We start from the raw sequence: 25,242 nt of genomic DNA, 5'->3' as shown, positions 1-25,242 counted from the left end.
ATGGAGGATATCAACGAATATATGGATATTGCGCATGATTGTAAGTATAGTTGAATAAATGAACAAAAAGAAGGAAAAAAGTTCCATGTGTTTCAATTCCGATATCTCGAGTTGGTGAATGTGGTTGAGATTGCGTGTTTACTTCATTGGTACGGTTGTCTGTTGAAACGATGCGAATGAGAAAATAGTATGAATGGAGTGCTATTTAAGTATGTACACACGCATAATATTATATTCTACAAATGTTAATTTGTTTTTATTGTATTAACGCTAATATCGTTACATATCCCCAGCCGGTCATTTCATCGGCTGATCACTGATTGTACGGTCTATGTTCAGATGTGAGGGACTGTACATGATACATAATATTCTGTATGAATACATTCGAAATATTAAATGCTAGCCGTTCTATTGAACTTATCCTCACGATATAACGACTGACACTACTATCTTAATGTTTCTCCACTACAACGTTTCATCTACTGAATATTTATATAATTTGCTATGTATTGTAAACATAGGTTTGCGTGACGTTTGAATTTATCCGTGGTGTTCACCGAATGATGTGTCATTCATTTTCTCTCCTGACGTAGTTGTACATTATATCATGAAGCGAAGTAATAGTCCAGGCCATCCTGGTTCATGCGATACATTATTCAATGTCAATTCTATGAAGACGGGCATGTTGTACATAAAATTCGCCACTTCGACGTTTCGTCGATTCGTCATTTCACCATTTCACCATTTCACCATTTCACCATTTTGCCATTTCACCATTTCGCCATTTCGTATTTTCGCCACTTTGCTGTTTTAAATCTGTGCATGTAACGCATGCAATTTTTTCAATGTCATATTTGAGTATTAATATAATATACTCGTGTGAGTGTCATTGTACGATGTGAATGAAGAAGTGGAACAACATGTCACGTCTTTGTGTGAACGAGTGAAGAGTATAAATATATTTAACGTGTGTATGTGTATGTATCTGACCAGATTATGTGCATAACAATACATGACACATTGTGTGTGATTTTTTTTTTTCCGTTTATCCAAGAGAGGTTCACTTCTGTTATTTTTGATTGATAAGAAAAGATTATTTCAATTCAATGATTGACCTTCAAAACATGTATCGGTATCATATTTTATGCTTTTACCGTTATGAAATTACGGTGAAAAAAAAAATGATATTAGAACGTGTGATGGCTCAAAAAAAAAATACACATTTATGCAAATCTACGAAGAAAGAAATACGAAAAAAAAAAACGAGAACAAAACTGTAACGACCAAGTTTTTTTATGAAAAAATAATGATTTAAACGAATTATTAAGAAAGAATGAAGAAGAGGCATGTTCACTGTCGGGGATATCAAGAGAGGGGAATTTCTATTATCGATTTCTTGAACTCGTTGGGATACGCAGACCGGTCCTTTTGTCCAAGCATATGACGTCAGGAAAATGGGGTCTATGTGGAGGTTATGGTGTGGTGGAGCTGTGCGCGTTTGCAATATATCATGGAAATCTTATTTGACTTTGCTTGACCTAATATCATTACGGTGTGAGTACTTGACATCGAAAGTGAGAAAGAATGAGGACAATTATATTCCTCTTTTCATCATTTCATCATTTTATCGTTTCATCATTTCATCATTTCATCATTTCACCGTTTCATCGTTTCATCATTTCATCGTTTCATCATTTCATCGTTTCATCATTTCACCATTTGCAGTCTTAAATCTATGCATGTAACGCATCCAAATTTCTTTTTTGCAGTCATATTTGAGTATCAAGAGTATAAATCATGGGGGTGTCATAATATAATCGTGTGAGTGTCATTGTACGATGCGAATGAAGAAGTGGAACAACATTTCACATCTTTGTGCGAACGAGTGAAGAGGATAAATATATTTAACGTGTGTATGTGTATGTATCTGACCAGATTATGTGCATAACAATACATGACACATTGTGTGTGTGATTTTTTTTTTTCCGTTTGTCCAAGAGAGGTTCAGTTCTGTTATTTCTGATTGATAAGAAAGATTATTTCAATTCAATGATTGACCTTCAAAACATGTATCGGTATCATATTTTATGCTTTCACCGTTATGAAATTACGATGAAAAAAAAAAGATATATAAACGTGTGATGGTTGAAAAAAAAAACCCACATATTTTATGCAAATCTACGAAGAAAGAAATACGAAAAAACGAGAACAAAACTGTAACGACCAAGTTTTTTATGAGAAGATAATGATTTAAATGAATTATCAAGAAAGAATGAAGAAGAGGCATGTTCACTGTCGGGGATATCAAGAGAGGGGAATTTCTATTATCGATTTCTTGAACTCGTTGGGATACGCAGACCGGTCCTTTTGTCCAAGCATATGACGTCAGGGAAAGGGTATTGTTCGTAGCCACGCGCGATCTCCACTGGTCAGTGCCAGTATAGCGGCATGACACCCGCTCTAGTGTTTAGGATGCACTTAAGTTAGTAGAAGGGTTCGTTTCATTTTTTTTTTTTTTTTTGCACATACATCGACAGTGAGGATAAACTCATGCGCTGAATGAGGGGGGAGGGGGGATGGGTAAGATATAAAAACAAGTTTTACTAGAATGTTTAACCCCCAAATCTTTAGCTAATGGCAACGTAGCAACGTAAACATAAGGGGGAAAACAACATTGTGCACCACGAACCGTAAATGACGGTATCGTATAACATTGCCGGCAAAAAAAAAAAAAAAAATGAAATGTTTGGATGGAGAATATCAAACATATGTGTGTAGTAGCAACCGTTAATGATTGCACTTTTCAGCTTTTAATCGTACCAATACAGATTAGTGGAAATCCCCTCCGCATAAAAAAAGCAACTTTTCTCACATTAAAAAGCAATGGGTTTATCATTTCGATTTTCTTTTCTAAATGGACGGATTTGTTTTTCTTTTAATCACTATGATGATCATTAGAAAATAAAGGAAACATAACCAGCCTAGGCCCTTGTATAATTAAACAAACCTCGTATGATTTATTCGATATATTATATTTATAGATGTTATTTATCAATTACAACGTGCACACAAATGATACTTACACTCATAGTATAATAGATCTAAATAAGTATAATTTGAAAAGTAAAGAAATATTTTAATATTACTTCCTGCATGACAATATATTCGTATAGAAGGACCAAAAAATTGACAGCCTCATTACCAATTGTTAGTATTATTTAAACTAAACTACTTTTATCCTCTTCATGAAAATTGACGCAAATTAGCAAAGAGAGAAAACAATTCATTGCGGTTATCGTAAGAAGGCGATGCCATTACTTTATATCAACTGTAATGCGTTGTTATAGTACTGCCATAGGCTACTGATAGTGTAATATACTCGTTTCCTTGTACTTTATTAGATGCAGACAAAATAATATAACATGGCTACAGGATCTTTCCATAGACTCTAGAATAGGGAGGGGTAAATGACTTGAACTGCATGGTAACGCAACAGCTATATACCAAAGCATTATATTCGTCTCATACGGATAGACTAAAGCATCCGAAACTTGACCTATCAGCTTTTCACATCATTCACATCTGTATCGAGTTATACAGATCAATACCTCACACCCGTTGAGAATATACAATTTTATCTTGTTCTCTTTCACACGATGGTGCAATACTTCCATCGAATTCACCATCTTATCCAAGCGTGTCCGACGCTGTTACGGCTAAGACATAACAATAGACCTCGTCTCACACCTGTTGAAAAGATACAGTTTACCTTGTTCTCTTTCACACGATGGTGCAATATACTTCCATCGAATTCACCATCTTATCCAAGCGTGTCCGATACTGTCACGGTTATGAACAATAGACATCGTCAACACGTCACAGCACAGCCGGGGTTTGCTAAAAACAACGGTGTCTCATTAAAGCAGAATATCTATAAGGAAGAGTAAGATCACGCTGAGATAATAGATTGCATATTTAAACAATAATATATAACTTAAGCAATGGACTATCATGTTACCTATTATAACAAAACTGTTAAAACAGAAGAATCTTTATGAGCGTAATAAAAAAAAAACAACAACACACAGACATATCAATAAAACAATAGGATATTGCTGAAACCATCGACCATCATCTCCGTTAAAACAATAGGATAATGCTAAAACAATCAACCATCGTAGCACGTTGTCGACAGTAGTGTATCGTTAAAACAAAAGAATATTCATGAGCATGATCTAATACAATAAACTCATCGTTAAAACAATAGCATATTGCTAGAACTATTAACCATCATCTTGCGAACAAATAGCACACCGTTAAAACAAAAGAATATTATTTATGAGCGTGATCTAAGACAATAGACTCAGCAGTAAACAATAGAATATTATCGAGTAATATCCTAATTATACAAATCTGATTAATTTTGTGATCGTTAATATCATATTCTCTTTGTTTAAGAACAATACAACTATTCATATTTCATATTCTATTGTTTACTCTTCCTGCTCCTGCTCCTGGACCTCTTGAAAAGGTACCTCATATACTACTGAGGGGTGGGAGGTAAATAAAGAAGTCAAACTTGACGTAATTTTGCTCTCAAGGTATACATCAAATCCTTTTCAAATGCTTTGCTAGACAATGTTTTCATCTTATTAAAATCTTAGCTTTAAGATCCTTCAAGCTCCTACCAGTCTCTCCAACATCTATCTAAACATAAAGCAATAAAAAATGCTGTTTAGATAATGATTAATAAAGATAAACTCCGTAGATGACTAGAACTATGTCCGTTAGTGTGAAACATATTAAGTTTGAAAGTATTTACTAGCATGGTAATATTCATTATCACGACAGCAACAGATAATATGAATTAATTTAAAAAGTCAACTGGCGCGTTGCTCTTAGTCTATACATTGCTGTAAGAGACAAGGAAACTCTTGTTACTTCTGGAAATATGAAACATGTTGCAACATATCAGTCACATCAAATGACACATTTATTTGATATGAATGCAGATAGATTAAACTTTTGACAATAGTATGTACCGTAAATAATGGTGTATTTACCGCACTTTTCCCGCTTAAATAGGCCAAAATTCAGGGTTCGGTTTATACACCTTATCATTTTGCAACATCATCAGTCACATCAAATGACACATTTATTTGATATGAATGCAGCCAGATTAAGATTGTGACTCTTGAATAGTATATATCCTAAATGACGGTGTATTAACCACACTTTTTCCCCGCTGAAACAGGCCAAAATTCAGGGTGCGGTTTATACACCTTTACAGCCAATACATACTGCATACCTGCATATAGCCGTACAGACAATGTTCACTAATGTGTACAACCTACCATTTTCGTCTTGCCTGACTGGCATTCTACTGTTTATTTCCTTCTCTTTTATGGCACAAAAATCAACACATTTTCTCCCTAAACATTTCACTCAATTCAAGCAACTCAATGTCGGCAGTGATCTCCGTCCGTTGCAAGGCAGTATCCGGCGGGCTGCATTATTATTTTTTTTTTCCCGCCAGTGGAAAAAGGGGGTGTGGTTACATGAGTGCGGTTAACACACCGTTATTTACGATATGTGTGTGGTAAACATTTATGTTTATTCAGGTTCCTCCGTTATGAAATGGCGAAGTCTTGTCATGGTACAGCACTGTTGTCAGTACGTATCCAATACTGATATTTCAGATTATAAAGATAGTCATAATTATAATGACAAATAATATATCATACTATTAAACTGATGATGTCACCACATTCAAATTGATGTATTCAGGTGTTTTTTTTCCGTTGGACAGATGGCGACCAGCTTGAGACCGCAACGCTAAGTCCCCTGGCTGGCTCTGACCATTACGTAAGACTCACTATGCGCGTAGTCAACCCGCTGGGCGCAGATCTGAGCTTGGCTTCTTACAGTTGCTACCTCAGTCCTCCCGACGCGGGGATTGCCGTCGTCACCACTGGACGCTACTCTCAGACGCGTGACGCGCCCACAACGGGCACGTCGTCACAGCCCGCCAGCACCAGTCTAGGCGCGCAGGGCCTGACGGTTGACCTGACGTCAGCGGGAATGGACGCTTTCGGAACGTTCTACTGCTTGGGCGCGCAAACTGACCGGGACACGACAACAGAGATTGGAATCTTCCTCAAGTCTGATCGTAAGTATAGATCAATGCGACCTGGAAAAACACCCGCCATGTAAACTGCGATGTCCCATCAGTTGCGCACGACCCGTGTACGTTGAATGCATGATATAGGACCTATATGATACGGCAGGCGCGAGCCGTGTGAACAAGATCATGCATTCGCCATACGGGCGTGCATGGGACACACTGACGGCAGATCATTTTTTTTTCCTGCTAAGTTGGATTGGTCTTATATATTATACCTGAAAAGTCCTGTTTACCTTTGGGAACAGTGTTTTTCAAGATATGACATTTTATGCACATGTGTAGGTCTGTAGTACCACAAAACATCCTATCATGTAAAATTTTCGCGATAAAGCCTAAAATATAAGGAGATATCTGTATTTTTCTCAATAAACTGTAAATGTAAACAGTTAAGTCTGGAAATAGTTTTACTATAACTGTTGTTCACATTTTGTATATTTAACAATACTTAACGTCGATTTTACCATTTCAAATTTTTACAGTGGTTGTTTCTATCCCTAACTCACATTTTAGAACTATTTTAAAGCACTAATGCTGGGGGGTTTTATCGGTAAATGGTAAATTATGCCTTGAAGGATACTTTCCAGTTCATTCACATCCCAGACATTCACACTGAATGACTTTCTTGGCAACATATACTTCCTGGTGGAATAGGGTTAAAACGCTAAAGCACAATAATTTCGATACAAAACCGATACTAAATCGTATGCACAAAATGAGACAAACGAATAATGTCTATGACAATCTCCAGAAAGACATGGCCTTGATAATTCATTACTTTGACGGTAATTTTGTTGTCCTCTGTTTTTGTTTTTATCTACAGACGGGTTAGAAATATTCTTGTTGCCATGGCATTTAAAGATTATAGATGACAGGTTGCTTATGATAATACATTTGATTTTTTTTTTTGCCACGTCAGTTGTGACCTTGACTTCTGTAAGGCACCTCCTAAACCTCTCTCTCTCTCTTTCTCTCTCTCTCTCTCTCTGACTTCCTGTGACCATGAGCAAAATGTAATTTCCTGATATATACCGCTGAAAATTCACACTTCTGGTTCTCTGATCACTATCAGCGACATGACACATAACCGAATGTTATCATCAGTGATTGATCTAAAGACAGTGTTACGATCTATACAAGTTTCCATATTTATGTGAGAACTTCTGGGCATTTTACTAGCCGGTAGCACCCCACACCGAACTTATCCCTCCCCCATTCCCTCCCCCTCCACCCCCCCCCCCCCACACACACACACACACATACTCGACTCTACCTCCACAAACTTTATACTCACATCTTCTTGGATTCTGTTAAAATCGTTATGGATCGCCCTCCCCCGCGTTATTTCCTCTTCACTACAAGTTGTGGTTAAACTGCATGGATGTCGACATATCTCAAAATAGCATATCGAATGTGACACACAGGAACGATGTTAATGTTCCCTCAAAAGTACATAAGTTCATTAATGACAGATGTGGGAAAATAATAATGAGCAAACTCGAGACACAATCTTAATTGATCGGTTTAGGTCTCGGTGATAGATTACATGTTCGAGAGTCAAAAGTTCCCGAAATAACAGTCTATTATGATGTCTAATATAGATTTCGACAGAAAGCTCATGAATTACGTGCATGTTTGTAACGGAAGATAGAAGTTGTGTTTGTCGGTATAGTAATGCTGACAGTAGGCACTATCAAAATTACTTGTCACGAGGATGAGAACCTTAATTATAAAATACGGTGAATTTTTTTTCCATTGTCTAAAACCAATAAAGGAAATAAGTGTTGATGCATACGATAAAGAATTCAGCGCTTTGCATAGCTTACTCGTCCATTATAATAACAACTGACCACGTTCTGCTAATTTGTGATCATTATATCTGGTTGAAAAAGGACCCATTACCCCTACAGCCTGTAACCACAGTTACATGCTCGTTATTGATTATTATTGCTTATCTATTTACCAAGTCTTAGTTACATTGATCATCGCATGTGGGTTACATTATTTGTCACTAATCTATTGGCCAAAGGAAAAAATCAGGACTGCTCCGGGCACATCATTATGATCACTGTAGGGTTTGTGGATTAAGGTCGGTTGGCAATAACACAAAAGTACAACCGCTGCAATCGAGACTGATGCTTTAACTTTCCAGGCCACAGATTTCTCGAGATACGTAAACTCTGTGTGCCCTCGAGACCAGACAACTTTGCATTTTTTTTTTCAATTTATTTGTTCATTTTCGCTTATTTCAGCTGAGCGCGCCCGGCGAAATCATCATCTCTTCTACCGCAGCAGCATCCGCTAATGACAGCGCGAAGCTGAAATAGGACAGATTCTTATCTATTTGGTTTGAGTCATCGTGATCCATAATAAAAAACAAACAAAAGAGCAAACAAGATATTAATGCATTCAAGGTCAAAGAAAACAGGTTACATATTTTTTTATTTCTTTACCATGAATGTGTATCACAGTATGTCCTTGTAACACAAAGTGAACTCCCGAAATGCAGTTGTCTAAAAGTTTCGCGTTGCATGTTATTATCTTGCCCTTGAATAGCACCTCCTTGGTTAACGGTGAGTCTGCAAAAGTCCATAGTTGAGCGCATTCAGCGTTCAGAGGGTTAAAGAAGACCCTTGCGTGCACTTTACGCAAAGGACGTCCTCTCTTTCTTTCTGTCTTTTCCTCCCTCCTTCGAACTCATGCACTTTGTTGTTTTGTTTTATTCCTTCCGCATCAAATCACCTGCCAACAGCCTCGCTGCGCTCATCTCGCTGTGCAGAGGTCTGTCTGTGCGTGGGCGGTTGTGTGAGTGCGACCTTACAAGGGCTTGGTCGCAGTACAATGAAATTTCCCATTGCATTTTAATCGCTTAATGATTAGAAACATAGTATAGCCCGTGGTTTACTCGATAAAATGAAATTGAAGAATTTGGCTCGTTGAATAAACTATCCCCAAAACGGGAGAACATTGTCTTCGATCTGATTGCTGGTTTAAATGGTTTAAATATTTTGAAATGCGTAACTTTAAAATTCGGCATGATATGCATGCCCGTTCGAGTTCAGGACATACTCTGCTACTCATTGATGCAAATTTATGATAATCATTATTGGTTTCGGAATCAACATTTGGTTGCTTCATTTGAATGCATATATTCATTCTAATGTGGTTCTCTATTTGTATTAAGTGTTTATGCTACCTGTGTTTTATTTGAAGTTAACCAAATTATCTTACCGTGGAGCATATGATTAGTTTGTGTATTTGTTCGTTTGTTGTTTGTTTTTGTTGGGAGGAGTTATCTGATTTCGATTGTCTGTTTTTCGCAAGCTCACATTCATTTCAATTTCAGTTTTTATTGATTTTAAGAAACTTTTTTTTTCCTTCAGGGAATACAGACAACTATTGAAGAAGGAAAATTACATCCTATTTAGTAATTGGCTTTAAATCTGAGATTCCAGTACACAGCCTTTATTCAAGGTTATTGTTTCATGTCGGCATTGATTTCATCTACACGCAGCAAAAATCATACCAGCGTTCGGTCGCTTCACAAAGATCGTCAACCTCGGAGACACTGGCGTTGTCATAGCAATGACGCTTCGCAGTCCTGCCGACGCCTTGACCAATCGCGTGCAGTGGCGCAAAGGGGGCGGGGACGTCATCGTAGAAGCCACTGGATTGGACAGCCTCTCGTTCACTCAGCCAATCACAGAGTCCGATGGCGGCATTTATGAATGCTACTACGCAAATGAACGAAATCAAGCTCGTCACGGCATTATGAGGTTGATAGTTCGAGGTATGTCAAAAGTACACGATGTCCAGATCAATTCAAAGTTCACAATGATAATATGTAATGAGCATTGATTAATTAACTAGCAATAATTATGCAAGCATCTATGTGTCTCAAAGTCTCGTTCTCCGACGCAATTACGGGGGAATTGCCTGGTTTCGCTCTTTACAATGCAAAATCTTTGGCAAAATAAGTGAATATCAGGGTATTATGAATCAACATATTTAAGTCAACGTGAATTTGGATTGCATAGTTCCTGTAATTTAATAACTGAACATTAAGTTTAAGCCTTCTGTGGTGGCGTGGAAATCTTCATTATATATGCTTGTTCGTCTTTTCTTCTTCCTCTTCTCCTTCTACTACTTCTTCTTCTTCTTGTCCTCCTCCTTCTCCCTGTCCTTCCCTTGCCTCCATTTTCCCTCCTTGATCTCTCATTTTCACCATCATTCTTTCTTCTTAGGCTGTCCTGCTGGTAAGTGGGGCCCACCACGGTGCACTGGTATATGCGACATGTGTTACAACGGCGGCGTCTGTGATCACGTGACCGGCCGGTGCATTTGCCCTCCGGGGTTCATGGGAAATAACTGCGAAAGAGGTAACGATGACGTCATGCTCTTTTCTACCTTAGTGTCAAAGCCCCCATAATCCTGAAAAGGATTCGATCGTGTTTATCACATTTCTAACCGCGGAAGATCTCTATTATGATAGTTGCAAGAAGTTTTACAGTAGTCCAACTTCATGATCCCCGGATGCGCGTTAGGCAGGTTGTGGAACCGATACCTCTATTTCTCAAACCATTACATTTGAGAGGCACTGCGATACTTTTGACTATCTTTCTTCTTCCTGTTTAAAGAAATAATAACTGCTTTGACTATGGAGGAAGTTTAAAGGTTTGTTTTGCAAAGTTGACCCGATTTTTGTTAAAACAGCCCGCATTACTGCTTGGCGAGTAAATGTAATCATCTTGTCGTTTCTTGTTGTCTTTTTGTTAAGTTTTCAAACCTCATACAACATAACATTTTGTAAATAACTGGCTTCGTTTGCTTGATTTCTTGTTCAGCATGTGGTTATAACCACTTCGGCACTTTGTGCGAGTATGCATGCTCCTCGTCGGGTGATGGACCGCTGGGGTGCCGGGGTAGTCAGTTCTGCCTGCCCGATCCTTACGGCTGCTCCTGCAACGCGGGTTTCCGAGGACTCGAGTGCTATACAGGTATGAATCCTGTCGCTGTATTAGATGTATCTTTAGACAATAGTCACATGGTACTCAGTAATTCATAAGTGAAGGTATTCCTGCAGAGTACTAAAGTAATTGAAAGGCGAAGTATACAATTTATGATCAATTCACATCTGCTGCGATCAGCGCCATGGTGGAGAAAAAAATATGCATCGAGGTCCATTTGCAAGTACAGAAACAAGAAAAACTCAGTTCTTCCAGGAACATTGTAAAGGCGTGTTGTTTCTCAGGTAGATAATGGTATTACGATTCCTTATCTTAGTAGCTTTTTAAAGGAGTGTTCTAGCATGTAGCAGCTATACCAATGTGGAAATATGTATGTTCTAACCCTGTCGACTTCACCTTCAATGAAGGTTGGGACGATGTACCGAGTATCTTGTTGGTTTCGTTTCTCTATAAAGACCTCTGCATAGATGAATTGAATGAATTGTGAAATTCTTCTCATACAAAGTTCAACCTACTTGATCATTTTGTTGATAATCATGCCCATGTGAAAAAAAAATACAGCAGTTTCATTATCATATTTGTCGAAAAAATGAAATAAACTTTTGAATTGAAATTGAAAATCATAAAAAGTCAGATCTGACTTTTTTACGTGGGTACAAATTTACGTGGGTACATCGCATTACTTGGATAGTACTGATGATATGGCCTTCCTGTAAAATGTAGCGTAGAATGCGGAGGGAACTGATTCGAGCACTATTATCAAAATCAGCAATACCCGAGTGCCGGCGGGCTGTGCCTAGATGTTTTCACGGTTTAAGCATAATCAATTGTTGAAGTCCCGACGTTGTATCATTCGCTAGTAACATATGGTTAAAGTGAAAGTGGATAGCTGTCATAGCCATAAGATTAATATGTGTGTGCTCATAACGATACCTTCCAGATTGCGATGCGGGCAGCTTCGGCGCGGGATGCCTGCAGACATGCCACTGTGCCTCTGGGCAATGTGACAGATTCACCGGCCGGTGTCTCGGCTCGCCATCGGGCTGCTCCTCGGGATGGTCGGGCGAAAACTGCCAGGGTAAGATGTTTTGCGATAGACGTCAATTGTTTTTAAATTTTCTGCCCGAAAAGGATTAATGAATATCTCTGCGATTTATTTTGCTCAAAGGCACTGTTTACCGTTGGGAGCAGTGATTTACAAAAATAGTTCGGGTTATCACTTGTTGCATATTGTGTAGGTCAGTTGTATCACAAAACATCTCACCATATAAAAATTTGGCAATAAAGTCTAAAATATAAGGAGAAATCATTATTTTTGTCAATAAACCATAACTGTAGACGGTTTATTCACGGTTTATTCTAGAAACAATTTTATTAAAACTGTTGTTAACATTTTGTACTTTTGATAATACTTAACCTTGATTATACTGATTTTGTTTTCTCTTTGTCATTGTTCGTTATCTCAATCTTGGGGATTATTTTGATACTTACTTACAATTATAGATTGGCTGCTGCGGTTTTTTCCTTTCAATAGATTGTAACCTATTGTCTTTAATCACCTGCTATAGTTTCGTGTCTTTCTTTGTGCTTTTTCACCCTTGGTACCTTAGTACCAGTAAGGTGTCCACGGGGCTACTATGGGACGAACTGTCTTCGAAAATGTCACTGCGAATCGGACGCGGCTTGTAGCAAGGTGACGGGGCGATGCCCGCAGAAGAGGTGCGCGGCAGGCTATGCTGTCTACAGCGGACAGCAATACTGTTCGGGTGAGTTGCAACTATTTTGTGATTTTTATCATCCGTAATTGGGACAGATTATTCTGTTACCGTCATTCAAAGATTTTGGATCCGGACCTGCCATTGAGACTTAAGTTGTTCTAGTTGGGACGTCGGCAACATACAGTAAACGTGGGAAAGAAAGTAGGATAAGCAATTTTATTTTTACAAAGATAGTTAATTCTATAATGAGGTTAATGACAACAAACGTATATGAAAGCAGCAGTTAGCATGATGTTGATAATATGAAGTGGTGATGATTACAATGATAATGATAGTTTTTAAGAATTTGTATTTTGTGTAAGTTAGATTAAGGTTTTAAAATTACAGTAAATAAAGGTTCCATTACAACGCCACTAACAACTAATTTCTCCCTATTGCTTTATTCTGAAGTACACTCGACATCTCTCTCGAAAACAGATTAAGCAAAGGAGGTATTAGGCTCACCTAGTACCATCTTAATTTAACCATCTGTAATATCTCCGTGTGTAAGTGTGCGTGTGTGTATTTAGTGTAATATTATATGTTATATTAAATGAAATGTAGTGTGTGGGAGTGAGTGAGTGTGTGTATGTGTGTGTGTATGAGTGCGTGTGTGTATGAGTGCGTGTACGTTACTGAGTTCTATTTGTGATAGCAGCAGGCCGTTTCCTTTTCCAATTTCCTAATGCACAATTATTTATCTCCGAACACGAGGTATAGTAATTTACCAGTCAGCTGCGTAGTTAGGCTAATAGAATAGATAAAGTATTGTGGCTATACCGTTAAAAGGCAGGTGAATGTAAACATGAGTTTGATGAGAGTACACTATACTGAAATCACCTGTTCAACAACCTATCAAGGTATTGAGTATAATTGTCCTAATTGTTTGAAAGGCTATTTTCTGAAACTGTGTATGAATTAAATGTTTCTTACCTTTTCATTTTAGCGCTCCATCGCCTACCGAATTCATTTAGATTGGTTGTTATTAGTGTTGTTTATAATATTTACAGCGTTGGTTCTGAAAAAAAAAAAAAATAGATCAGTTTCAGCAGTATGACGAGCATAATATTGTGCTCTGTTACATCTATACCGGATTGAATACAACATAATATACAAATAGATTGGGTGACCTACTTGATTCGGACAACTGCTGTCATGTAATAGACTTCCCCTGGAAGATGTAAAGGTATTGAATTCTTAAACCCCCACCCCCACCCCCCACCCAAAAAAAAAAAAAAAGACCGAAAAAAAAAAGCGTGATTTGAAAAGTGGGCTCAACGTACTGATTATCTTTCTCAACATAATCAATTTGAGAACGCCTGGTAATGGCATCGGCATGTTTCAGATTTGCACGAGGGTTGTTTTTGTTTGTTTGTTTGTTTGTTTTGTTTTGTTTTGTTGTTTTGTTTGTTTGTTTGTTTTTTGTTTTTGTTTTGTTTTGTTTTGTTGTTGTTGTTGTTTTTTTTTTTTTTTTTGGGGGGGGGGGGTTTAATTCCAGACTGCCGTAAAGCAGACATGGGCTTCTCATTTAGGGGAGTGCCCGATTTTTACGTTGCCGTTATAGATGGGGACGCGTCCCAAAGAAGCAGCCTCATTATTTTTACATACAACTTTACAGCTTATAGGGCTTAAAGTCACTAAGTTATTACAACAGTGTTGCACTTGCCCGTGATCAAACGGTGGTTTTATCCTACTTATTTTGAGCAATATTGAAGAGACTGGTCATAGTCAATCCAAGGAAAAAAATCAAAGATGCTGAAACCACAACTTCATTTCCTACGGTTAAACGCTTAAATGTTTTGGTTGGAATATGGATTGGTTTAAAGCAATGTCTCATAATATAGGATTTAAAGTCATACTAATAAAAAATGATAATAAATTCGATTTGTTGCTTGGTTGGTCGATCGGTTTGCAGAGTGTCAGCCTGGTTCGTTTGGGCGCGGCTGCACGCAGACCTGTCGATGTCAGTCGGATTCATGCCACCCGGAGACCGGGGAGTGCTCCGGGGATTGCTTCGACAGATACCTGATGCCAACGTGCAAAGCAGGTGGGTGAATCCAGGTGGGACGTCATGAAGGGGCTATAGGGACGAAACGATACCACAAGATATCAGATGACGTGTCAAAACCTTTGATAGCGTCTTTTGGATAGTAAATCTATACTTGGTAAATGGTGGATTACTGTATGTTGTTGTACGCATCACCAAAGTAAAGCCTGGCAACACTTCATTCGATGGTGGCGAATTTTTAAGTACGCCTTTGAAAGATGAAACGATAGTCATTTCATACAATGTACCAAACCTCTGTTCATCTCGCGACATTGATGATGATATTGATATCAGTTTGTAAAACAGGAAATTGCAAGACACATTCTTGCAAAATACTGACAGAATACAATGGTTGAATAGACCCAGTATGTGTTACATAGATAAGATATCCTATTACACTAGAGTTCGGTTGAACGCACGACCTCACGGTGTGGGGCACGCTAAGGAAATACAAGATAATACTATGAGTCTTTCAATCTGGTGTCAGTTTTTTCCAGTGTTTTTTGATAATACATTCCTCCTTGGTCAATTCAAGATGATTATGCCTTGTATATACCAAGTAAACTTGAGGTCTCCCCCTCCCCCGATAAATATCTTAATTGTTGGAATATTTCCTCTCCAAACCGTTGTCGATATCTCGAAAAATATTACCGAGTGATAGACAAGCACAGTGACTTCCGAGAGGGGAAAAAAGGTAACAAGAAAGAATTTGATTTCCGTTATCATAAACAGGTATTGTCAGCATCACCACCAGGCGGGTCAACGCCGGACAGACAGCTTTATTCAACTGCACTGTCTCCTCTGTGGACCTGGCGCACCTGCCCGCGGCTTCCACCATACTCTTGTACCGTGGCGCCGAGGGGCGAAACGACACCGGTGTGTTCCGACTTGGCAGCATCACGACACGCGCCAGGAGGAGCGCCGTGGTAGTCCGGTTTGGCGTGAATAGAATCCGAATCGATGAGCCGATTCGATGCGTCGCCGTCAGCGCCGACAACACCATCCTGGCTCATTTTCGAACCACGTCAGATACATACAGTGAGTGTTATGACGCTGAGATATTTGGCATTTATTCCTTTTTATATCGTATTTTCCAACATTTGAAACTTGCAATAGCTACAGGTGCCATGGTAACAGTCAAAATCTGCTTTGAAAGCCAAAGCTGCATTAATTGTAACTCTCAATACTACAAACCTCTTCATAAATGTAGTGTGACTAAAGCAAGGGTGCAGCCTCCCTCTGACTATGAGCTAATGTCAACAGTGACAGATAGTATCTTATTTTCAAAACTAATAACAGCTCTTCCCGCGCTAACGGAATCACCGCGCATTACCAGCCGCACTGCATACGGCGCAACCTTGAGGTGGAACTCGTGGACTTCCTCGGGGGCGAACTCCGTCGGCGACCCGCCGCTGGTGGCTTACCACGTGGTGTATCGACGGAACGATACTGGTGGATCGTGGGAAGCTGGAAAGCGAGTTCCTTCGTCGCGCACTTCGGTGGTGCAGGGAGGTCTCAGCCCCCATACATGGTACGACGTCAGCATCGTAGCAGTTCGGGAGGGCCTCGGCGGAGAGGGACCACCTAGTCCCTTCATCACTTTCCGGACAAGTTGTGAAGGTTGGTATTTTTGTTGATTTGTCTGTTTGATTGTTTGTCTCCTTGTTTGTTTTGATGTTGATTTTTTTTTAATGTGAAAGCACTCGCTGCATAACAGTGTAGTTCATACAATAATTATCGTTAGTTTCTGTGATGAAGCCCAAATGTATTTAATCATCTTTTCTTCTTCTTACTGTCCTTTTTTGAATCTCTCAGTTCCCTCCAAGCCCTCCGCAGTTCTTGTATCGAGTGACATCAAATTTCCAAAGCAGTTTGGTTTGGCGTGGCAGGTATGTTCTGATCATTATCATCATAATTCATTCTTGTTTTATTTTTGTTATGGGTACAACGTGCCATATTTCTTTGATCTGATTTGATTTATTGATTTTTGCATTATCATTGTCATTCATTAATTGTCACTGTCATTTTACTGTTGTAAATATGGTGAGAAAAAAAAAAAAACAACTTGAGACCACCAATCAGTCTTTCACATCAATGATTCGACAATGTCGATGTACGGCAATTTGTCAATCAGTAATGAAAACAACTCCACTCAAGAATCGCTGATTTGAACAAATGTGAAATACCCGCTGCCATGATGGATCAGAACCATAAATAGTCTAGTGGATATGACGCCAGTCCAAAGCAAACAGGAGGTCATGGGTTTAAATTCCAAGTATATATTCTAGAATATCCCCATGATTTTTATCATAACTATTACTCAATACGAAGAAAAATCGATGTTTATTTACGTCGATGAAGAGCAATTTGTCAAAAAGTTACAATCAACCATTGCTTTCCATCGCATTTCGCAATGGTTTTATACTTCTAGATTCCCGACCAGTCATTAATAAAGTGCCCGTCGGGTCTAGTTGGTTACAACATCTACTACAGAGAGATCGACTCGGTCTACAGTGAATCAGGGACGCACCGGCTTTTTAATCCATTGGTTAACAGTCACGTAGTAACTGGCCTGCACGCCTACACGAAGTACATGATCAGCATGAGTCTGCTGAACGAGGCGGGAGAGGGGGAGCGCAGCGCCGAGACAGTGGCATACTCACCCGAGGAAGGTCCGTTGAGAATTTCGTGGGAAACTGCTGTTGATGATCAGTCTATCAATGCTATTTCTTTTAAAGTCCAGAGAGAGACTAGTAGAATTCACGTTGACAATATAGGCCTCATAGGAATCAGTTAACTTGCATCGTACAATTACTTTTTAGGTAACTATATATCATATGAAATTGAAGGGAAATAGATTGTTTTTAAGATAGTACAGCTGTAAAGGAAAAAGGGGTATTACTTAGCAATCGGCAAATTGGTATCTTGTATCTATCACCCGGGTATAACCACTTTCAAATCGACTTGTACAATAAATGTTAAATACTTTTGTTATGGTCATTGAAATTATTAAGAAAAAAAAAAACCGCACACACACGATTGACCATAACAATGAGTCTAAATGCAACATAGCCTTTAGACGGATGGCAATAGAGACAACCATAACACAAATGAAAACAAAATGTAAGGGACTGTAGATGACGGCTAGCTCACTCTAATTGTGGCTACCATGGTATCTGGCTTACGTCATTACTATTACATGAGTTCCATTTTATGAATCAGTGAAATGCGGGGAAGGGGAATGTTTGTGATATAATATGGGTCAAACTGACTTTGTTCTGTGTTTGTACCAATGGTCAAAGTGCGAATTCTCAGTGACCATTTCTAGGCATAAGCCGTTTCGTGTTTTTGCCACAATGTCGTCCTAATTGATTATCCATTTTCAAGGATTTCCTTGACGTCCACAGCTGATAATGATACGTGTTTTAGAGCTGCTTAATTATGTGTTCTTTCAAAGACGGAAATACCTTGTCGAAAGTAACGACGCGTTGCTTACATTTTCGTAGAATTATTTTGTTGTTTTGATTTCTTGACACTGTGTTTGACAGCTCCTCCGGCACCGATCCATTTCACTGTTATCGAGTCGTCGTCTGAGGGCGCAATGCTGTCATGGGAAACGCCTTCTCCGCCGAATGTCAACGGAAAAATAAGGTAGGGTCACAGACTTTGCTCGTTTTGATGGAAGGCAGAGACTCCAACCCAAAGCACCTTCTGATCTGGAGATGCTCCCGCCTGAAACCCCTAGCAAACGGGAGACTCCAAGTTGATGTGTGCGAAGCGCAAAGTTCCTAGGGTTCTAGATGCTCTCTGGTGCTACCTAAGGCTTATTTTTTCAACATACAATAGCAATAAGTAAGAAATCCTTTCCAACGGGAGACACAGAGCCAGGGCGGGAGAAATTAAATCTCAAACGGGAGAACGGGAGATTTTTGCAAAAATGGGTTTTCGGCGGGAGATCTCCCGTCGAAAACGGGAGAGTTGGAGTCTCTGGGAAGGTCACGGAGATTTCAAAGCTAGAATAACGAGTGTTAACTAGCCATACACAGTCATACAGACACTGTTTACGTGCGTTGAACACAAAATGTTTGAAGAATACATGGATGTCCGATCATAATCTTTTTTGGTTTGTGTGTTTTCTAAGTTTATTCATCAATTTTGCAGCAAGAAAACGTTTTGTTAGGGCAAGCAAGTGTAATTTAGAAGATTTTTAGAGCTTCTACTTAATATTCGATGAGAAAGTCCGATCTTTTCATGTTTTTGTGTTCAAAATCGTGTGATCTTATCAAAGGCTTCCGGCATTTAGCAATGGTCATCGACGCCACTTCGTTGATGTACTGAGTAGATGGCGCAGCGACTCCATAGTACACTTATCCTATTTATTTGGTCCAGATTATCAAGACTATATCATCCGTTTTACTTGATGTTGTGATAATTGATAACATGATTTGCTTTATATTTTGCGTATTAATTATCCAAAAAGTACAAGGTTCAAATTAAAGTATATTATCATAAACATTCATGAGAGCCTACTCTCTTCTGAATTCAATTTAAAACAGAATAATACTTTCCCGTATTGATGCAGCTTATTATCAGGCGCATAAATTTTTGTTAGGTTATTATGCCTCATGCACCGTGCTGAATAGCCTGCTGCACCACGATATTTCAAGGTATTTTGTCTATTTTGAATACTAATTTGATTGATGTGATTTGTTTTGAAAGGTTGATATTGTAACAACGCAGTTTCTTTTTTTATCATTTGAATACAGGTTTATGTCGACAGTGTTGCCTGTGAACATTCGACATCGATGACATAATGTAAAAAAAAAATGACGTTCGGTCGACGGTTTTTAATGTTGCATTTGCTCTTTTTTCTTTGTACGATTGTTTTTGATGTATCTTTATCATTCTATTACTATTCTGTTGCTAAGTATAAGCAAGAATGAAACACAATTCTTCCGACGATCAAACTGTAAGTCTTGTTACAATAGTATTGGCATGATCGACCTGTGTTTCTTTTAAGGCACTACGAACTGTACTATCGAATGGCCGATCTACACCATCGAATGACCGATCCACATGAAGACGCGAGCTCCGAACCAGCAACGATTCGAGTTGAAGAGACTTCGTTTTCGGTCAAGTACAGAGTTATGAGCCTGGTGGCCAACGTCACCTACATTTTTAAGGCAAGTCTAGAGGGCTCAACATCGGCGATGGCCCGCGACCACTTAAGATTGATCTCGGGCCACCAAATGTAAAAAAAAAAAAAAAAAAAAAGAAAGAAAGAAAAAAAGAAGAAGTTATCTTTTGGCAGCCCTATCTGGCAACTGATATTCTAAATGGGTTTTTTTTTGTTGTTGTTGTTGTTGTTTTGTTTTTGTTTTTGTTTTTTGTTTTTTGCTTTTTTTTGGGGGGGGGGGGGCAATACATTTCTTTCTGGATCCACCAACATTTCACATTTTAAGATTTTAGTTGCTAGAATGGGCTGCCATATGTTTTCTGAATCTTTCTCGAAACAATGTCACGCAGTAAGTCTAAATTTGATACAACGCGTGTCCAGGAGAAGTATTTTGTTGAGAGAGCTATCCTTATCAATGACATCGAATTACTTTTTGACAGCTTGTATGGCTTATCTTTTTTTTTATTTACATTTTTTATTTGCTTAAGTGTCTTTGGTACCAAAAAAGAAGTGAAGGGTCTGTGGCCCGTCCGTATAATTTAGGGGTGTCGTTTATGACATGTTATTTTATGTTCTGTGGACGAAGAAAATTAATAAATTGAATTAACCTGAATTCAGACGATTAATGAGGGCATACTCAGCTACCATGAAAATGAGCTAAAGAGGGCGCTTCATTTCCCAACATGAACTTCTCTTGCCCTCGCCTATGCACCACAGGTACGAACTGTGAATGGGGTGGGCCCAAGTGAATGGAGCGACAACGTTAGCGCCACTACGGTTGATCCGCCTGCAGGTAATTAAGCTCTATCGATTCTTCAGACAATCGAAGCAGTCGGTTATTCACAAAAATAAAGATCATTGACTTCTACGCGAAGTCTCTTATTCAGGGTAGAAAAACGAGAAAGAAGAACAAAACAAAAGATGACGGAACAAAACCACAAACAAACCCATTTGCTCCTAGAAAGCAGAAAGTTACAATTAAAGGACAAGTTCACCTTCATAAACATAAGGATTGAGAGAATGTAGCAATATTAGTAGAACTCATCAGTGAAAGTTTGAGGAAAATTGGACAATCGATGCAAAAGTTATGAATTTTTAAAATTTTTGTGTTGGAACCGCTGGATGAGGAGACTACTCATATGAGTACAACAGTATAAAGAAAATGTAAAGAAAATTCAACATATTTTCACCTTTTTTCGCATAATAAAAGAGCACTTGATTTGCCTCTTTCTAAAGGCAATGGGAATAATATTACCCATAACATATGTCAGTAACGAGTCAAGGGAATGTGTACTTTCTTCAAAAGATGAAATTTTGTGAAATTCTCTTTATATTTTCCTTATATTGTTGTACGCATGTGACATCATACACTGCAGTAGTCTTCTCATCCAGCGGTGACTGCACAAAAAACTTCAAAAATTCATAACTTTTGAACGGATTGTCCGATTTTCCTCAAACTTTCAATGATGTGTTCTATTAATATTGCTACATTCTCTCAATCCTTATGTTAATGAAGGTGAACTTGTCCTTTAAAAAGTCAAACAATGATGAAAATGATCTTCTTGGAGATATCAAAAGTTATGTTTAATTTCTTCTCGACTAAGTGCAAATGACACATGTATTCTTTAAAAAAAAAACAGATATGAACTATAATTGGAAAAATAAGCACTGAACTTGGCTTCAGGTGTAAGGAGATGAAGAGATCTTTCTTTCTCTATCCATTTATCTCTTTTTCAAACAACTAGAATCTCATTTTGAATACACTCTCCTATGTATTTTTCTTACTCTCCTCAACTTTATCTTCAGCAACCATTACGTTTTAGACGTCATCCAGAACATGTAAAGCAAGGATTAACGTTTTTAAGAAATTATTTTGCACTGAAGTTACAGAGCATTCTAATGTTCTCCTGTTTCTCGTCCATCCTAGATTTTGGTAGCTAACTCTTGCATAGAAACTTCTATTGTAATACTATGAACCTGATCTGCTTCTAGTTTGTTGTTCTTTTCTATATTTGGCGTAAGAATTATTTCATATTTCGTCAAAAATTAAAAAGTTAAAAGACACATCGGATTCCATTTTTGTTTATGTTGAACCCTACGCTAAAGGCTGTGTTGTTCAGTCCCCTTCTTAAACAAAACAACAACAACAACAACAACAACAATAACAGTAACAACAACAACAACAACAACAACAAACGCAATTGTATCTCTGAAAAGCTGATTGGTAGCTACCATTAATAACTTTGATAAAAGAGGATCACTGTATTAAGTGTCATATTTGTGAAGCGCAGTGGTGTGTAACCTCAAGAACATAGAGATGATATCAACGTGTGTCTTAAAAATGGTGAACCAACAATCACCCGTGATGGAACAACACGAAAAAATTGCAACTTCCGGGCTTTTGGGTTTCTTTGACCTATATAGGCTTTGACCTTTCCCACCTCCTAGTTCCCCCTCCCCCTTGCTATTGCCACTTGCCACCCCTAAACACTGTCCCCACACTGGATCAAAATTATTGTTGATGGAAGAGGGCATACAGCGGATTAATTATTGTTTATTGTTCGGAGCAACGCTCCAATGATGTGTAAATCAATCCTATGTATTGAAGACGTGCACCTAGTCATTAAGAGATTAGGCAAGTGTTAGGTAGCTTACTTGAAGCGTCGAAGCGTCCTGTACAAACCCAATTCTCCGCATTCTTTGCCCAGGTGTTGTCAGACCAGTTTAGGCTAGGAGAGACAGACAGATAGAAAGAAAGAAGAGAGATAGGAAGGGAGGAGGGAGAAAATGATAGAGAAAAAGAGAAAGGGGAAGGGGGGGGGGTGAGGCCAAAGCAGTGGGCTACATGTAAGAAGTTTATACAATCTTTTCTCGTCTTTGGTTTGGTTCGCATTTTGCACTACTCAAGTGAGAAGCATGGAAATTTGCAAGTGTTGAAGAAATACAAGTATTTTTCTTAGATAGTAACATCAGACCACGCTGGATCACAGGGGTTGTAAATTTCGTTTTCCCGTTCAAATCGTAACTTAATAACGTAGAAATCGTTTACCGATAAGTTCTATTTCGAAAATAAGTGAGCGAAGTATAAAGTTTGTCAAACTGTTTACTCAAAGTAAACTGCCTGTTCTCACTCAAGACGTTTTACTGTTCTTGAAATTAACAACTCGAATAAAAATCAACTTCTATACATATTCACAGATTGATTTGGCGTGTCTTTTTACAGCTTGGCAATGTAGGCCTAATCGCGTTCATCGTCAGCTTGTGATTACTTGTAAACTACATCTGGTATTATGATATCCTTTACTATTTCCAGCACTTATGAAAAGTGAACGCAGCGTACACGGTCCTGTGATTGGTCTGTCTATTGTGGGCGTGTTCGTCGGGCTTCTCCTAGTGGTCGGTCTCTCAGTGGGCGGGACCAGGCTGCGCAAGGTGCTGCGCGCGCAGAAGAAGGACGAGCTCTCGACTCTCAGAGACACCGTGGCATTCACCAGACCGACAATTCCTGTGAGAATAACGGAACTCAACAAAACTGCAAAAACAATATCGGTAAGAGAGGAGTTAGTTCGACAAGTTCTAAAATAGTGATATACAATTCAGCACAATTGTGCACAATTGGTTTAAGTCAATTCTACATGACATATTATTGTGTGAGCATTTTCTGTTGCTTCCTTGCATACCGCGCACGATGGGATGACACATTGTAAATCATGGTTATGCGATTACGAACCTCTCGCGAATCCCGAGGTAACGAACATTCACTGCATTAATCAATGAGCCTTCGCTTTGGTTTGCACCTTTACGATCATGACTATATTATTTAGGCCATCCTTGGGGTACGATAAGATTGACCATTTGACTATGACATCGATATCGACAAAATAATGACAACGCTTTTTGCCCCGAAATTCATTGTAAAAGAAATCGACCTCTTTGATTTCTTATCTATAAATGAATGTCCTCATATTCAGTGATAAACATAAAAGTATAGGCAAAAGACCAAATTTTTTTGACACAAATAAAAGAAGTCTAATTTATTCATAATATACTCTATTTACATACTTATGTACTCCATTAATATATTTGTCATTCAATTATTCATACTTTGGTTCTTTTGCTTTGTTATTGTCTTTGCTGTCGACTGCAATCATTCTAATCCCTGTAGGATGATGAGTATATGACCACCATCGAGACACCGACCCGGCCAACGAAACCCGCGCCGTGGCAGGCCCGCGACGACGACCACCGCTACGAGTACATCGACATGCCTCACGCCATGGGCATCCCCGTCATGCGATTCGCGCTCCTGGCCAAAGAGAGCGATACCGTCATCCACAGCTACCCGGTGATCGAAGGGCAGGCCGACCATGTGCCGAGCTGGCGGGTATGAGGGACGCGCGGCATACATTCGGACAGAGTCGAGAGTTTTTAAAATATAATTGACCAGTGAAGTTTTGGGAACACTGAAAGCTCGGATTCATCTCGAGCACTCGGATATGACGATTGTGCCCAAAAAGAGAATGGAAAAGAAAATACATTGTGATGGACTGGTATCGTGGTTATGTTGCATTTTATGATAGTGGAAACCATAACAACAACATCACCAATAACTATAACAACAACGTTATCAATAACGTCACCAACAGCAGCAGGAGCTGCAACAACAATAAGCTATGATGAGAAGGTCGACGGAGATGACGATGAGGATTGTGGTTTCGTTTTGTTGATGATAATGACATCCATGCCATGCCTTGTGATAAATCTAATCGTTGTCAACATGATGTCTTATTTCTGCCTGCATTGATAACTACGTCTTTCATTGATGACGATGGACTTACGATGATAAATTTGTGCTTTCTATGGTTATGATTCGGTTGTACTGGACAAGGTCTTACAACGACGGGAGAAGTCACAAATGCTGGTTAATATTGAAAACGACAAAAAATACATTGGCATAACGATGTGCACGCGTGGACGAGAACTGATCGCAGATGGCGCTGTTTGACATGTAAATTTAAGTCGGTCAACAGACTCAGTGAGAGTGAGAGGCAAAGATAAAGAATGGGGGGGGGGTGTGGGGAGTAAACGATGACAAGCTTAATATTGTCATGATT

At 38.8% G+C, this 25,242-nt stretch overlaps 1 protein-coding gene across 1 annotated transcript; it reads left to right on the top strand.

The window, feature by feature from the left end:
* On the top strand, positions 1–24,518 carry LOC140237126 (tyrosine-protein kinase receptor Tie-1-like). The gene is made up of 17 exons (XM_072317069.1): positions 1–40; positions 5,810–6,169; positions 9,696–9,971; positions 10,426–10,560; positions 11,026–11,178; positions 12,089–12,226; positions 12,759–12,914; positions 14,821–14,952; positions 15,685–15,990; positions 16,252–16,572; positions 16,768–16,841; positions 17,384–17,624; positions 18,501–18,603; positions 19,973–20,135; positions 20,846–20,921; positions 23,442–23,677; positions 24,294–24,518. Exons 1-17 carry the CDS (start codon positions 1–3, stop codon positions 24,516–24,518), a joined length of 3,135 nt encoding a protein of 1,044 aa, XP_072173170.1.
* The last annotated feature ends 724 nt before the right edge of the window (positions 24,519–25,242 follow it).

This window comes from Diadema setosum, chromosome 13 (assembly GCF_964275005.1).
Source record: "Diadema setosum chromosome 13, eeDiaSeto1, whole genome shotgun sequence".
In the NCBI taxonomy this organism is placed as follows: domain Eukaryota; kingdom Metazoa; phylum Echinodermata; class Echinoidea; order Diadematoida; family Diadematidae; genus Diadema; species Diadema setosum.
This window is presented reverse-complemented; position numbering and strand designations above follow the sequence as displayed.